This window comes from Hyperolius riggenbachi, chromosome 1 (genome assembly GCF_040937935.1).
Source record: "Hyperolius riggenbachi isolate aHypRig1 chromosome 1, aHypRig1.pri, whole genome shotgun sequence".
In the NCBI taxonomy this organism is placed as follows: domain Eukaryota; kingdom Metazoa; phylum Chordata; class Amphibia; order Anura; family Hyperoliidae; genus Hyperolius; species Hyperolius riggenbachi.
Window position 1 is genome coordinate 427,048,524 of NC_090646.1, and position 17,368 is coordinate 427,065,891.

The 17,368-nt window shown below is 44.8% G+C and overlaps 1 protein-coding gene across 3 annotated transcripts in view; it reads right to left on the bottom strand.

Annotated features, from left to right (window-relative positions):
• Positions 1-17,368, bottom strand: part of GKAP1 (G kinase anchoring protein 1) — a 70,023-nt gene that overhangs the window by 24,786 nt on the left and 27,869 nt on the right. For all 3 annotated transcript variants that reach the window (XM_068236953.1, XM_068236939.1, XM_068236946.1), the window contains 4 exons: positions 13,479-13,501; positions 9,458-9,610; positions 4,506-4,607; positions 4,351-4,414 (listed from right to left, as the gene is read on the bottom strand). In XM_068236953.1, coding sequence (XP_068093054.1) covers positions 4,351-4,414; positions 4,506-4,607; positions 9,458-9,610; positions 13,479-13,501 — 342 coding nt within the window. The remainder of the gene's footprint in view (positions 1-4,350; positions 4,415-4,505; positions 4,608-9,457; positions 9,611-13,478; positions 13,502-17,368) is intronic.

The following is a 17,368-nucleotide window of genomic DNA, read 5'->3' on the forward strand; positions in this document are numbered from 1 at the left end:
ACACCGCACTGATATGCGGAAGTGACATCATTTCCGCATATACAGCGTGGTGTTCACCGAGGTCGGTGCGCCCGCCCTAACTGGTCGCCGGCTGATACAGAGGTCTGAAGCTGGGCTGCTGGTGAGTGAAGGGCACCTGTCGCTATCTAACCTGGGGGTCGCTGTCACTATCTAACCTGGGGGGTCCCTGTCACTATCTAACCTGGGGGTCCCTGTCACTATCTAACCTGGGGGGTCCCTGTCACTATCTAACCTGGGGGGTCCCTGTCACTATCTAACCTGGGGGTCCCTGTCACTATCTAACCTGGGGGGGTCCCTGTCACTATCTAACCTGGGGGGATCGCTGTCACTATCTAACCTGGGGGGGGTCCCTGTCACTATCTAACCTGGGGGGTCCCTGTCACTATCTAACCTGGGGGCTCCCTGTCACTATCTAACCTGGGGGGTCCCTGTCACTATCTAACCTGGGGGGTCTCTGTCACTATCTAAACTGGGCGTTCCGGTCACTACCTGCACTGGGGGGCATGTCACTACACACACTGGGGGCCTCAAGATTGCTGAATTTGTCTTGTTGGGGGCCTCATGATTGCTAACTGCGAGACTATGGGAAAAGATGAATCATCATCGTCATCATATGAGACAATAACATTAAACCTACTTTTTTTTTTAGCTTTTTAAAACAAAAAATAAAACTGAGGGGGGGGGGGGTTCTAAAAAAGGAGTGGATGAAATTGTTTATCTTCACAGTTTATTTTCAACTTGGATTTTCCATAATGTTCATGTATGAGTTAAAATGTTTGTAGTTAGTTTAAATTGCTGTTGGCACTTTGCGATAGATAAGTGACTTTTCGCCACCACTGTCCTAATCTAATGTCCCACCAGTGCTAAACTTGTCTCCACCCGTGACCACACCCACACATTTTTCGCGCAACGTAGCCCCAATTACGGGGGGGGGGGGGGGGGGTGACTGTGGATAATCAGCACCGGGTGCCAAATACACTAGGTACGCCACTGGGCACCTTAACAGTTTTTATGCTTGTTTTTCACATGAAAATGTGTTGCGTTTTGAAAACTGCCTAGCAGCAAGCAGGAAACAGGAAGACAGGCAAAAGGAAATGATGCTGTGCATGCTGGTTAAATTCGCGTTCAGAAACAAATTTCCATGTTTGTAACGCAAATGTATGTGGCCCCACTAACTTACATTAGTCGTAATTCGCATCCAGATTGCCGCAGAATACAAAAAAAATGCAGCATACATTTATTCTGCACCGCATCGCTGGAAAAATTCACATTGGATGGATATTGCACCATTCACATATGTGTTGCATTTTGGATGCAGAAATCCACATCCAGAATTCACGTGTAGTGGATATAGGCCATTACTGAAATTGTTTTACACCTACTCCATTGTATTCACATATACTAGCAATGCACTCTCATCTTTTAAGCTCCTATGAACAATATCCAATTAGGTACTTATCCGTTAGCCAGGCAGGTGGCGCTGTTGTTGCTAATTCCAATCATAATTACTTCACGTAACAAAACTGTGAATGTAAACACCGCCGGTGGCGCTAATTGCATTCCTCGTTAAGGTAACAATATGTATATTAAAAAAGTGAGATAATTAAATGACAAATAAGCCGGCGGCAATGTAATAGATCAAGCCGTCGGCTTTGTGTCTCGCTCTCCTCCCCCCTTGCCCTCTCTCGTATAGAACACTGGCAGCCCTGGCGGGGGGAGGGGACTTGTGTCCCCCCAGAGTCGTTTCGTCGCAATAAAACAAGCAGAATTCCCTGCCGCGACGAACGACTCTGGGGGTACACGCATGTCCCCCCCCCCCCCAGGGCTCTATACGAGGGAGGGCAAGGGGGAGTAGAGCGAGACACGAAGCCGGCAGCTTGATCTGTTACATTCACATAGTTGCTGGAATTATTAGTTCTAGCAGTGTTTTGTGTATTTTTTGAAGCTGGCTCACACTCACGGCAGTTACTAGGCCTCCTAGCACTCCTAGAAGGAAGAAAGCTGTCCCTGGTGTTAAGCACTAACTATTGTGCATCAAACGTGCAATAAACATCAAGTGAAGGCAAATGACATACCATATAGATGATCAGAGGCACATGGTGTAGTGGTGGGTGCTGGGTGCAAAGAAGCCTGACGGACGTTTCGCTCAGGGCTGTGCTTCTACGGAGGCTGTGCCAGCAAGGGCTATGGCTGCCGGGTTATATACTCTAAAATCCTGCCTGTGGGATGACGTCGCTTGCAGCGCCGCCCCCAATTCCTCAAAGTAGCGTGCGCACGTCTATGACGTCAAAAAAGTGTCATAACGTAGGACACGCGTACATTAGTCTGCGTGACGCGTAATAATGGTGCAAACCTATTGGTGCTAGGTCTTTCACTTTTCCAAGCTCCGCTTGGTCTTTTTTTCACCCCAATTTTTTTCACCCCCTTTTCCTGCTACACTTTTTCCATCTTTTTCATTTTTTTTTTCAACCTGGGGCCCAATGTGTAAGGCTGCTGTGTGCCTTTTGGACGCTAGAGGAAGTAGGACTCTCTTTTGCGTCCATAACGCGTTCCGTGTATGGATTTCAAAATTATGCTATGGCCGCACCAATAGGTTTGCGGCCAGTTTAACGCGTCACGCAGACTAATGTACGCGTGTCCTACGTCATGACGCTTTTGACGTCATAGATGTGCGCACGCTACTTTGAGGAATTAGGGGCGGCGCTGCCAGTGACGTCATCCCGCAGGCGGGATTTTAGAGTATATAACCCGGTAGCCAGAGCCCTTGCTGGCACAGTCTCCGTAGAAGCACAGCCCTGCGTGAAACGTCCGTCAGGCTTCTTTGCACCTAGCACCTACCACTACACCATGTGCCTCTGATCATCTATATGGTATGTCATTTGCCTTCACTTGGTGATGTTTATTGCACGTTTGATGCACAACTACATCCAATAAAGAGTTAGTTCTTAAAGTGAACCTCCAGACTAAAAATCTACTCAGCAACACTGAAAAGGCTTGGTGTTCCTTCAACAGTTTCACAGCATCAGAACTTTGTTTTTCTTACCCAAGCCTCATTTTTAGCTGCACAGAAGAAAACTGCCCGGGCATTTTCCCCTGATGCTGAGCAAAGCATGATGGGATTTCTGATGTTGTTCTCCTTCTGCTGTTTTCGTGCAATTTTTTTAAAAAAAATTTTAATTTGAGATTTGAAGCCTGGTGCACGCAGCTGGGAGGGGTGATCAGGACACAGGACAGTTGGAACTGTGTCTCATGCTCCCCATCGCCTCCTTTCAACCAAAAATATGGCTGCCCCCATAAAAAAGATGGCTGCGCCCATGAAATCACAAACATTTGCCTGTTCTTTTAAAACAGAGTGGATAAGAGATTATATTACCTATCTATTTTAATTAACACAACTAATGTAACTTAATGACAGTAAGTTTGTTTAGGCTGAAGTTCCCCTTTAACAGCAGTGCCAGCTTTCTTCCTTTCACAAGATGTCTGTTTGCAAGACTTTATGCTAGAGCACGCTGCCAGCTTCTGTTTGAGAGGACACGTTTACAAACCAGTCATCAGTGCACAGCTCAACGATGTAGGTTTATACTGTAGTGCCAACCTGCTGCAATCTCTTTTGTTTGTTTTACCTTCCACTCAGGGCGATGGTGTAAAAATCACAACGCCCCCCGTCGTAGAGACTTCAGGACACCGTTGCTATGGAGTAGACAGCGGTGCCCCTAGTATAGGTAGCCAGTGGTATCCCCTAGTATTAGTAAGATGTAGCTCCCCAGTATGAGCAGACATGTGACACCCTGTATAATGTAGGTAGCCAGAGGAGACCCCAGTATTAGGTAGCTGAATGTAGTAAAATACAACTCGTTGTACAGTATAGGTATATAGGTAGCCGGGCACAATTCTCCCCAACCCCCAGGATAGGTAGCCAGAGGAGCCTCCAGTATCAGTTAGCCATACCCCCCCCCCCCCCCCCAGAATAGGTAGGTGTCCCCACTATAGTGTAGCAAGGCACAGTCCCATCCCCCAGTATATGTTAGCTAGACACAGTCCCCCCCCCCAGTATAGGTAGGAGCCTCCAGTATAAGGTAGCCAGAGACCGCTCCCCCACTGCTTAGCATAGGTAGTTGCCCCAAGTATAAGGTAGCCAGACACCACTCCCTCAACCTCCCAGTATAGGTAGTTGCCCCCAGTATAAGAAAGCGAAGCAGCTTTTTTTTCTGAGCGAAAAAATGAGCTTGATCCAGCAGTGACAAAGTTATAGGTACTTTAATAAAATTGCTTATATTTTACAATGTTCATGCAAGCACTGAACTAAACCAGCCTGTAATGAATACTTACTTTCACCTTCTTGCAGCATTTTTAGAACTTGTGCATTCCTGGCTTTCACTTCTTTGTATTTTGCCTTTTTGAATAGAAAGGATACAATGAAAATACATATACACCAGATATTTCTGCATAACACTTATAATAAGAGATAAAAATGGAATATATACCTCCCAGTCCGAAATAGCTTTTTTTAGATGTTTTATCTCTTTATCTTTCTTTTCTAGTTCCAACTTTAGTTGCTCAGTTTGTCCATCCTTCAGAATGGTCTCCTGGTTTAAAATACAGAACATTACATTGAACATTCATTTGTACAGTACACCAGCATAGCTGTAACATGATCTGCATTAAATGTATCAGGAGTGCTGTAACATCTAGTAAAGAGGAGATGAACAGCTGAGTGAAATACAGGGTGGGCAATTTATATGGATACACCTTAATAAAATGGGAATGGTTGGTGATTTTAACTTCCTCTGTTTGTGGCACATTAGTATATTCAGAGGCGGCCTTAGAGTATGCGGGGCCTGGGGTGAGTGTCACATGCGGGGCCTAGAGCCATAAGTGTAGGCCATATACCGTATCGCCACGTTCATGGGCTTGTCCGCCTTTAATGCAGTATTAGCAGTATAAGGGCTGGTTCAGACGGACGTCTGCGTGGCGTCGCGTCTAGGGGCGTTGCGGCGGCTGCGCGGTCAGGCTTTCAGTAGCCTTCGGTCGCGTCGTGATGCGGTCGCGTTTTTTTCTTCCCCTAGGGGAGCATTAGCCGTCGCGGTTGGCCGCTCCCTGGAAGCAACATGTCGCTTCCAGGGGCAGCCCGAACGCTCGCGAAAATCGGGACCCGAACGCCGCGTTCGGGTAAAAGTGCACAAAAGCTCGGTGTACCGCGACGTTCCGAATGCTTGCGGTAAAGGCTCCGCAAGCGTCCATCTGAACCAGCCCTTATGCAGCATAACCGTTTCCTAGTCAGCACAGTGTTAAACTGTAATATCACCCACTTAAGCCATAGGTAAAAATGGACATTACCTTGCACATTCAGTTGTAACTGACAGCATCCGATATATAACTGACAGCAACTGGTATATTTCTGTTCTGATAAAATATTGTCAGAACTGGAAGGGCTCACTGTAAGAAGAAAATGGGGAGCTTCTGAGAGGAACTGACGGTGAGGTAAGTATGTAATATTCATTTTCAGCTTCATCATGTGTTTATTTTAAATAATTTTTCTCAGTTTAGGTTCCATTTAAAGTAACTATGTTGTTAAACATCTAACAACCTGGAAATTCTAAGGTTCATGTTTCACAAAATTCACATTGTTGTAGTAACTTTTGTCTTGCAATGATTTTTGCTTCTCGTGATACTTATATCTGTGAAGTATCACAGATTTAAAAGGAGTCATCAGGCAAATTGCTTAAAACAGGGGTCCCCAACCTTTTCCGGCCCAGGGACACCGAGGGGCGGGGAATTTGGGTCGGTGCGCGCGACCTAGTGGACAGTGTCGTGCGCAGCGGGTTACGGGGGGAAGGGGGGGGGGAGAGGGAGGGTGGCTGGAGTGCGGCGGCATAGCTAGCATAGTTGCCCCAGTATAGGGAGTTTAGTTACCCCAGTATAGTGCTCCAGTATAGCTAGTATAGTGCCCAGTATATAGCTAGTATAGTGCCCAGTATAGAGCTAGTATAGTGCCTAGTATTGAGCTAGTATAGTGCCCAGTATATAGCTAGTATAGTGCCCAGTATAGAGCTAGTAAAGTGCCCAGTATATAGCTAGTATAGTGCCCAGTATATAGCGTATAGTGCCCAGTATATAGAGTATAGTGCCCAGTATATAGAGTATAGTGCCCAGTCTATAGCTAGTATAGTGCCCAGTATATAGCTAGCATAGTGCCCAGTATATAGCTAGTATACAATAATTATGCTCCCCCAGCCCCCCGCCCAAATTTACTAATTAGCGGCCCCACAAATAATCCTCCTACCTAGTACCGGAGTCGGACCGGTATCTGCTCTGCCTGCCCTCAGTGCCCTGGCCTCTGCAATACGTCCGGGTCCGGCGGCTGCTGCAGACAGTGGCTCGCTGCTTGCTCAGTCCTGGTCGGCTCTTCAGGTCGGGCTGCCGCGGGGAGCGCTCTCTCTGCTCATGCATATGACGTCATTCGTGACATCACCGCAGAGCGCACCCAGCAGCAAAGGAGGGAAAGGATGCCGATGCGCTCCACACATACAGGAAGCGCATCGGGTCAGTGAGCGATCGGCGGCGGTGGCCGCCCGCGTAGCAGACAGTGAATATTAAATTAGGCCGGCTCTGAGTGGTGGTGCGCGGGGCCTGGGGCGATTGCCCCACTTGCCCCCAAAGGCCAGCTCTGAGTATATTAGTATATCTGCATATGTGAGGGGGGAAACTTTTCAAGATGGGTGGTGACCATGGCGGCCATTTTGAATCCAACTTTTGTTTTTTCAACAGGAAGAGGGTCATGTGACATCAAACTTGTTGGGAATTTCAAAAGAAAATCAATGGTGTGGTTGGTTTATTCTTTCATGAGTTATTTACAAGTTTCTGACCACTTATAAAATGTGTTTAATGTGCTGCCCATTGTGTTGGATTGTCAATGCAACCCACTCTTCACACACTGATAGCAACACTGCAGGAGAAATGCTAGCATAGGCTTCCAGTATCCGTAGTTTCAGGTGCTGCACATCTCGCATCTTCACAGCATAGACAATTGCCTTCAGATGACTCCAAAGATAAAAGTCTAAGGGGGTCAGATTGGGAGACCATGGGGGCCATTCAACTGGCCCACGACGACCAATCCCCTTTCCAGGAAACTGTTCATCTAGGAATGCTCGGACCTGACACTCATAATGTGTTGGTGCACCATCTTGCTGGAAAAACTCAGGGAATGTGCCATCTTCAGTGCATAAAGAGGAAAACACATCATCATGTAGCTATTTCGCATATCCAGTGACATTGATAAAGAATGGCCCCACTATCTTTGTACCCCATATACCACACCATACCATCATTTTTTTTGTTCCAACAGTCTTGGAGGGATCTATCCAATGTGGATTAGTGTCAGACCAATAGTGGTGGTTTTGTTTGTTAACTTCACCATTCACATAAAAGTTTGCCTCATCACTGAACAAAATCTTCTGCGTAAACTGAGGGTCCTGCTCCAATTTTTGTTTTGCCCATTCTGCAAATTCAGTGCGCCGATCTGGGTCATCCTCATTGAGATGCTGCAGTAGCTGGAGTTTGTAAGGGTGCCATTTGTGAGTAGCTAATATCTGCCGAAGGGATTTTCGACTAATGCCACTCTCCAGTGACATGCGGCGAGTGCTACGCTGTGGGATCTTGCTGAATGAAGCTAGGACAGCCACTGATGTTTCTTCATTAGTAAAATATTTCATGCGTCCACATTTTGGCAAATCCAACACTGAACCAGTTTCACGAAACTTAGCAAGCAGTTTGCTAACTGTAGCATGGGAGATGGGTGGTCTCGTAGGGTGTCTTGCATTGAAATCGGCTGCAATGACACGGTTACCGCGTTCACCAGACATCAACACAATTTCTATCCGCTCCTCACGTGTTAATCTCGGCGACATATCAATGGCTGTAAACAAAGAGAAACTTGTAAATAACTCATAAAAGAATAAAGTTACGTTAAAAAGCACACCATTGTTTTTCTTGTGAAATTCTCAATAAGTTTGATGTGTGACATGACCCTCTTCCTATTGAAAAAACAAAAGTTGGATTAAAAATGGCTGACTTCAAAATGGCCGCCATGGTCACCACCCATCTTAAAAAGTTCCCCCCCTCACATTTTCTAATGTGCCACAAACAGGAAGTTAATATCACCAACCATTTCCATTTTATTAAGGTGTATCCATATAAATGTAGAACTAGTAGAAACAGAAAAGCACAAGGACACCGGGAGCCCGATATCGAGTATTATCGTTGCGTAAGTTGGTCTATTGTAGTCAAAATATACTCACAATTCTGGGTTGCTTTTACGGCAACCACCATAAGAGCATGTGGAGAAGTACCGTCTCCACTCGGCCTTGTCGGTCGCCGTTCCCGGAGAAAAAATTACCACTATAAGACTATAATGATAAAAAACCCACGTTGTGAGGTATTATTCGGTATAAAACACTGTGGGAGGCGCCCTTACGTATCAAAAATATGTAGCACAACGTAAAAATTTATCAAGGGTAAGCGTAAAAACGTCTTACCTGGTACGAAGACTCAAACACATAAGGTAATAGGATTCGAATTTATTTATTGCACTAGAGACAACGCGTTTCGCGACCACAAGTCGCTTCCTCAGGTCAAATAACGTGCTTAGGAGAAACAAGAACAGGATAGCGCTCAGACTAGAACATCTAGCTTCATATAGATTCAAAAACAGTATAAAAACATAAAAACACTATATTCCTAACCTATTACACTATTCGGGGCATGTGCGCCCGTTATACAAGTAAAAATATATATAATATATACATATATATCTATCCAATTACGGCCAATAAATTCAATATACCTCTCCTATACAAAAATCCTAGATGCATCCTAGGTGTAATCCAACCTGTCTCAGTGTAATCTGAGAAGTGGCTTCTACATAATTAAATGACAACATTGAATTTATATGTGGGATTATATTGCCGTACCCACCTAAATCGCCTGATACCCAGTTAATCATGAGAAGTTCTATAAAATTTACATAGATAAAAGCATGTGTAAACCATACATAAAACCAAACATAGGCAGAACATATATGTGTTGTGTGAGCGCTATCCTGTCCTTGTTTCTCTTAAGCACGTTATTTGACCTGAGGAAGCGACTTGTGGTCGCGAAACGCGTTGTCTCTAGTGCAATAAATAAATTCGGATCCTATTACCTTATGTGTTTGAGTCTTCGTACCAGGTAAGACGTTTTTACGCTTACCCTTGATATGTTTTTACGTTGTGCTACATATTTTGATACGTAAGGGCGCCTCCCACAGTGTTTTATATCCATATAAATGGCCCATCCTGTAGTGTTTGTTTATATAAAGACTAATTGTAGGGAAAACAACATGTTTTTCTGGACAGTGTTGAAGTCACATATGCCCTGTGGACAGTTATGTTTAACGTACCACATTGCAGCTTGGAGATGAAGAACTTTCCATCACATCCGGGAATGTGTTCTGTTCTTTTCTTTTTTCTTTAAGGAGTATTTTGGTAACATCGTTTTCTAATTTGTTGAAAAAGCCAGTGTCGTGTGGTAGCACTGGAGGGGACTTTGAATCCTGGACCAAAAATGGAAGAAAAAAGAAAGACCAAAAAAAAAACAAATATATTCAAATACTACAATATAAGCAGTGTATGGATAGAGGTTTCATTAAACCTACATCCTGTTCTAATTGGCTTTTGAGATCACTTTGGCCTCAATTCTTAAAGCATTACTGCTTTCGGCAATGCAGAAAACAGCTGGCTTTACTGAGCATTTAGGAAAATGTCAATTCTTAAAGGCTGTTACCGCATGAAAAGCTGAAATTACTGAGCAGTGAGGTAAATACCTCAACACGTTAGTAAATGTCAATTCATAAAAACTAGAACATAGTAAAGCCCAGGAAAATTACTGGCACCTCTGGTGTGGCGTAAACAGTGTGAGTCTGTTTGAGACTGTGCTGGGAGCTGAGACTCTGAAGCAGGAGCAGAGACAGCTATGACTGACAGGAGCAGGGAGCTAATGGAAACAGCCCCTGTCTCCTGCAAGTCCCACTGATGAGGTTGATAAGAAAAACAAAAAAGTTTGCTTTCCTAAAACAGAACGGATTTGCGATAATTCAGGTTGGAGTGAGCTCGAGATGTCTCCCAGGCACCACTGCTGAATATATGCAAATTAACCATTGTACCCTTAGAAGCTAAACACACCTCCAGAACCGCTGGAATGCAATGATGTGTCAGCTTGTTAATATGTACAGAGCCATAATAATCCAACATGCATACAGACTGTTTCGGATTGTTTGATCCTCATCAGTGCATGGCATGGATTAATTTGGCTCTATGGAGTAGGGCTTGTAAATCCGAGAGGCACAGACTAACCAGCAAGCTCATGGTGACCCAGAACTCATTGGAGTGTGTAAGGGACTACAATGGTCCTAAAAGCCCCCTTACTAAGATGTTAAGAAAAACAAAAGTTTGCTTTCCTAAAACAGAAAGAATTTGCGATAATTCAGGTTGGAGGTTGAGGTTGATAGGACCTTAGGATAGGCTTCTTGGGACGGACAAACATTTTTACCCCCCAGGCAGAGAGCACAGAATAAAACAGGTTTCCCCTGAAGCCCTTCGGCCGTTTAACCCATTAGGTTCCTGTTTGAAGATACAGAGGAACTAGTGGGGAAATCACCTAAGCAGGGCATGTTTAAAGGGATACTTAAGGGAGTATTTAAAAAAAATCAGTTTTACTTACCTGGGGCCTCTACCAGCCCCCGCAGCCATCCCGTGCCCCTGCAGCCACTCACGGATCCTCAGGTCCCCCGCCGCCAGCTAGTTTTGTTTTTGCCTACGGACTGGCCACACGTAGCCTTCTTCACATTCCCGTCCACAGGTAGAAGCCCCAGGTAAGTAAAACTGATTTTTTTTTTAATACTCGCTTAAATATCCTTTAAAGTTTCCTGGAAGTTCATCTAAACTGTGACAAATAAATAAAATGTTAAGAAAGGCTAAGATTCAGAGGGAGCAGAGACAGTACAAAAAACGTACATCTAAGGGATGTCTGGCTGCCTCTTGCTATTGTAATGTCCTCACTGCACGGAGCAGAATGTAACAAAACACCTTACCCCACACTGCTCTGCTGTGTTACCGCACAGGTTTTTGTCAATGGGATTCGGTAAATAACTGAATTTCAACCCCACCTGTGAATTTTTTTATGAATTAGCACACAAAAGTCTAAAATACCGAATGTGGTATTTTAACGACCAGATTTTTTTTTTTTAAATCGCACAGCACTTTATGAATCAAGGCTTTTGTCCATAAAGAAAAAAAAATGATTTCAGCAACAGCACTTCTTATAGGACACAAATGATGGTGGCTCTCATTACCCAACAAAAGTAATACTTTCTATAGACTGACAGGACAGCAGTTCAGTAACAGGCTGGCCATGTGCCATCACAGTGTCCCGATTGGTGAGGTAGCTCAGCTACACCTCCTCTCCCATGAAGCAGAGTGGACTGAGTGAACCTGTATTTTTCTTCTATGAGACTCAGAAGCGGTCACATGACTACTGCTGCTCTAATCAAATGTATAATATTTGTGAACATTTTGTAATGCTACAGTGACCTTCAAGAAGTGATGCACTTGAAACAAAAAGAAAAACCAAAAGCCCAATATAGTGCAGTAAGTCTAACAATTGTTGGCGAAAAAATTCACAGATGTGGATATACTCACAAACACGGGTTACCACATAGGCAGCCACTTGAAATGCAGGTGGGGAGCATTAGAACCTGACCCCACTCAAGTTTAAGAAGTCGCTCTCTGTAGATAGAAAGTAGGGGACAGTCTCCTCCACCCAAGGTGGACTATATACTGTGCAAATTTGGACAGAGGCGCCAGGCAGGTTAAAATGATCTAAAAACAACTAAAAAAGAGGAGTACAGGTGGACTTACCTCCTGAAATGATGGACAATCGAGATTGTTCAAATCGCAAATAATTTATTTTGGCACTCCGCAGCGCGTTTCGCAGGTATAACCCGCTTCATCAGGCAAGGAGTGCAAGCTCAAAAAGGTCCAATAGTGGCAATGCGCCTCTGCCACTATTGGACCTTTTTGAGCTTGCACTCCTTGCCTGATGTATATACACACACACACACACATTATATGTGTGTGTGTGTGTGTGTGTGTGTGTGTGTGTGTGTGTGTGTGTGTGTGTGTGTGTGTGTGTGTGTGTGTGTGTGTGTGTACAGTGTGTGTACAGTGTGTGTACGTATATGTGTGTGTACGTGTGTGTGTACGTGTGTGTGTGTGTACGTGTGTGTGTGTACGTGTGTGTGTGTGTGTGTGTGTGTGTGTGTGTGTGTGTGTGTGTGTGTGTGTGTGTGTGTGTGTGTGTGTGTGTGTGTGTGTGTGTGTGTGTGTGTGTGTGTGTGTGTGTGTGATTATTGGGTAGGTAAGCAAAACACATTAATAACCCCACATTCAGGACGATTACCGGAACATATATTAAGCTAACCTGACCCTGGTGTAATGCACCCTATGAAAAATTGTAAATCTGATTCATGTGTCTCATGCAGCTCATGTTTTCCATAAACACTTCCTCCCGCATTTGAACACCTAAGTCACAAAAATCCCTTTCCTGGTTTGCCAGCAACTTCCTTCTTCTAGAAGTATCTTTAGAAAGACATAAAATAAATAGTAGCATTTTCTCCTTAATTCTTTATAAATTAACATTTCATAATCTGTAGAGTATATATTTTAAAAATAATATATAATTACAGTACATTGACAAATTGGTGCCCACTGGGCACATTGCAACTGAAGAAGATGATGTGAATGTGCTGAACCCCTCCTGTGATTGTCCTGTGACATAAAGCCTCATTCATTTACTCTGAAACAAGGTGGTACACCTGGTGGCGACATGACCTGTATCCATGGCCCAATCTACCTTGCAATCGCTGTATAACACTGATCAAAATGGGCCACACAGTTTTGGAGATTTATGAAGCTTAGTTGACTCTTATAAACATTATATGCTCTGATGAAAAACTTTGAAAAAAATATTTCATACAAGAAATGGCCATAAGTCCTTTTTAACTTTGTGTACCCATCATTGTATCCTGCAGGGCTGTGGAGACGGTACAAAAATCATCCGACTCCAGCGTCTCAGTTTGACACTGACTCCAGGTAACCAAAATTGCTCCGACTCTACAGCCCTGGTATATCCTGCACTTTCTACCTGCAACATGGAAATGAAAAAGTATTTTAATTCAGTGCTATAGTTACCGTATGTGTTAAATAAAGGTTTGATTTAATTACATGAAGAAGGGAATAGTCCGTAATTGTATTTTACAGTGATATTGAGACATATAATAAAGCAATGAATGAGAAAATCAGAGAGAGTACAGAATCGCTGGTTATGGTCTATCTGCACAATGTTTGTTCTGTTGTCAGACTTACCTCTGTTTTCTTTGCATGTTGCTCTGAAATGGAAAAAAAATGGAAAAAAAAAAATTATACTTGCATAGTAACCTCCACTTGGACAAGAAACCAAATACATATCAAAACTAGTGTAAAAGGCCCACATTTATTTGGCTCTCCCGAAAGTGTAACAATTCCAGAAAGTGTAACAACTTTCTCACATATCCAGAACAGCATACCTAAGGGCTCTTTCACATCAGAGCTTGCGTTGGAGAACGCTCAAAGCATACGTTTTGTTGTATGCGTTTTAATGCGTTTTGATATGCGTTGCACTGCAGTGAGTGTGCGTTTTTAATCCGTTTTCAATGCGTTACAGGACATAGGAAAACGCATGTAATTTTTTTTTTCTTTTAGTTTTCAACTTTCTACATTGTTCCTCTGTTGCATTCTGGGACTGATTGCCTGCGTTAACGGATTAAAAACGCGCATAGTGTGCGTTTTACATTGACTAACATTGTAACGCATAAAGCTAGCGTTGGCCAAAAAACTGCGCCTGGGTGCAGTGTAACGCAAAGCACAAAAAGGCTGCGTTATATGTGAAAGCTAAAATGAAAGTCTATGGACTTTTATTTCACCTTGGGTAACGCAAACGTTATCCTTTGCGTTGAAACGCAGAAAATCTGCCCTAATGTGAAAGAGCCCTAAGAGGACAAACAAGACAATGGGGACAGACTGCAGCTTGCAAAACTTGTGCTATCACCCGCTGTCATAATAGATACATGACTGCTAAGGACTTGTAAGCAGTGGCCTGCTATCTATCATTAAAGGGAACAACATTTATAATGCAGAGTTCTTGCATTACTGAGAACAGGGCTCTTTTAATACTTCATGAAAGGCACAATTGGAGAAAAAAAGAAAAAAAAAAAAAAGAACTTTTTTGTGCAACTGCAAAGCAAGTTACTGTATTGTAAACCTAATAATGAGCACACACTATGCAGTTAGAAGGCAAAAGCAGTCTCCAAGCCCCTAACCACACTAAAATCTAAAAAGTCAACAAAAATGTGGGGAAATTTTTCCCCAAAATGACAAAACATAACACAGACCTGGGGCAATCTGAGTGAGACCTAAACAGGCTACAATACTACAATAAAAATGGTACCTACGCATGTATTGTGGTGCATGTGAGCTGTACACACAAATAATTGCGCATGTACACTAGAGTAGGGGAAAACGTGGTCTGGTATGGGTGGTTGCAGACTCAGAAGCTGCCATTGTGATTAGCCGGCTCTCCACTACACGCTTCACTCCACTTACACAGAAGCCTCATGACATGATTGTGACAGCTCAGTACCAGTAACTGGTGGGAGGGAAACGCGCACGGAGGAAGCCCACGCAGACACGAGAACATATAAACTCTGTGCAGATATTCCTGTCTGGGATTCAGCACTATAAGGTGAGAGTGCTGCCCACTTATAGTGCTGTATTGTTGATCTGGTCACAGTTCTACCATTTTTAATCCAAATGATACCCATTATACATGTGCATACAAAATGTAACTAATTGTGCATCTATTTGCATCTCATTGACCATACCTAATACATATGGCATGCAGTGGAGGAGATATGCACACAATTAGGTGTGAAACAATCCTATGACTGGGATTATTACTAAAAGTGGTGTTTTTGAAGATCGATTCGTTACACGTAATGAGCGTTCCACTGAACTCGCCCAGAACCCAGCGGGTCAAGTAGCTTCAAAGTACCATATTCCTGCACTTTGATTGGCCCTGTAGACTGCCTGTCACTTGACAGTCAGGCTATTGGGCCAATCAAAGTGCAGGAATAGCGTACATTGAAACTACCAGACCCCCTGGGCTCCGGGCAAGTTCGGTGGAACGCTCGTTAAATGTAACCAAGCGTTAAAACTATCTGAGCCCAGCGTAATTTCACTGCGCATGCTATGGCTGCATAGCATGCACAGGGGATTATAACACTCCCTGTAGCTGTGCAGCTTAGTAAATCAAGCCAATTGTGTTATTCTTTCTTCTTCAGTACTAGAGTTTCTATGTAACTAATTATTACCCATTAGTATGAAGACAATAAGCTTTATTTTTGCTACATCGATAGTACTTCAAATATTTTAACCTCCCTGGCGGTAAGCTTGACCTGAGCTCGGGCTGGGAAAAAAAGTTACCGTGAGTGGTAAGCCCGAGCTCAGGTCGGGGTAGCTGATTCCTTGCTTTAAGTGCTGTTTTGGAGTCCCGCGCGCGATCGGAGCTGCAGTACTCCTGCCTTTCCCCCCGGTTACCTGCAATATGCTCTGGCCGCCGGAATCCGCATAGCCCCGTTCTTCTTCTGGGACCCAGCGGCCAATCAGAGTGGTGGTGCGGCGTGATGTCACGGGGCAGGACAAACTTTTAAAGTGTACTAATTTTATACTGTTTGTATATTTTTTTTTTATCTAAACAGCGCCACCTAGAGACCTGTAAGGAGAAAGCAACCCACAAGTAACACGCACGCACGCACGCACGCAAATTGACTGCTGCAGTGGCTTAGTTTACTGTAGCAAAAGTGAGTATCAAAAGTTCATAACTTTGTACAAAATTGCATAAAAAATTGGTACACATACCAGAGTGAGTGAGGAGGCACTGTGGGTGGTGGTGGGTGCCGCGTACAGAGTGCCTGACGGCTGTTTTGCGCACAACTGCGCTTCTACGGAGCCTCCATAGAAGCGCAGTTGTGCGCGAAACGGCCGCCATGTGTACGCCATGGTATGTGTACCAATTTTTTATGCAATTTTGTACAAAGTTATGAACTCACTTTAGCTACAGTAAACTAAGCCACTGCAGCAGTGCCAGCCTTCTCTCTATTTTGTTCTCTCTCAATCATCGATCAATTTACTACTGCTGCCAGCTTGAGCACGCTGATTAAAGGGAACCAGAGACGGCCAGAGAGGGAAAATGAAAAAAGATTGCATACATTACCTGGGGCTTCCTCCAGCCCCATAAGCCCGGATCGCTCCCACGCCGCCATCCTCCGCTTCCTCTATCGGCGGTACCGGGTCCCGTCACTTCCGGAGGACGCGGCCAATTGTCCGCATGCACAGGGGCTCCCTCCATACCCTTACGCATGCAGCTGCGCAGTACGGAGCCGCACACGTACGGGTATGGAAGGAGCCCCTGTGATGCAGACAACTGGCCGCGTGCTGACGCCGACTGGCCGAAACTACGGGACCCTGTACCGGCAGATGCAGGCAGCGGAAGAGGGCGGCGTGGGAGCGATCCGTGCGTATGGGGCTGGAGGAAGCCCCAGGTATGTATAAAAGCTTTACTTTACTTCATCTCTGGTTCTCTTTAACCTCCCTGGCGGTAAGCCCGTGCTGAGCACGGGCTATGCCGCGCAGGGGGATTTCTCAGGCCCTGCTGGGCCGATTTTGATTTTTTTTTTTTTTGCAGCACGCAGCTAGCACTTTGCTAGCTGCGTCTGCCCTCTGATCGCCGCCGCTCTGCACCGATTACGCGGCGCTCGCTGCGCCATGAGGCCCCCCCCAGACCCCGTGCGCTGCCTGGCCAATCAGTGCCAGGCAGCGCTGAGGGGTAGATCGGGTCTCCCAATGACGTCACGACGTCGATGACGTCATGCCGCCCGTCGCCATGGCGACGGGGGAAGCCCTCCAGGAGATCCCGTTCTTTGAACGGGATCTCCTGATCTCCGATCGCCGGAGGCGATCGGAGGGGCTGGGGGGATGCCGCTGAGCAGCGGCTATCATGTAGCGAGACTTTGTCTCGCTACATGAAAAAAAAAATTAAAAAAAAATGAAAAAGACTTTGCTGCCCCCTGGCGGATTTTTTATAAACCGCCAGAAGGGTTAAGGGCTTATAAGAGGAGGAGCTTGATGCCCCACAAGTGCATGTTCCACAGCTAAATTGC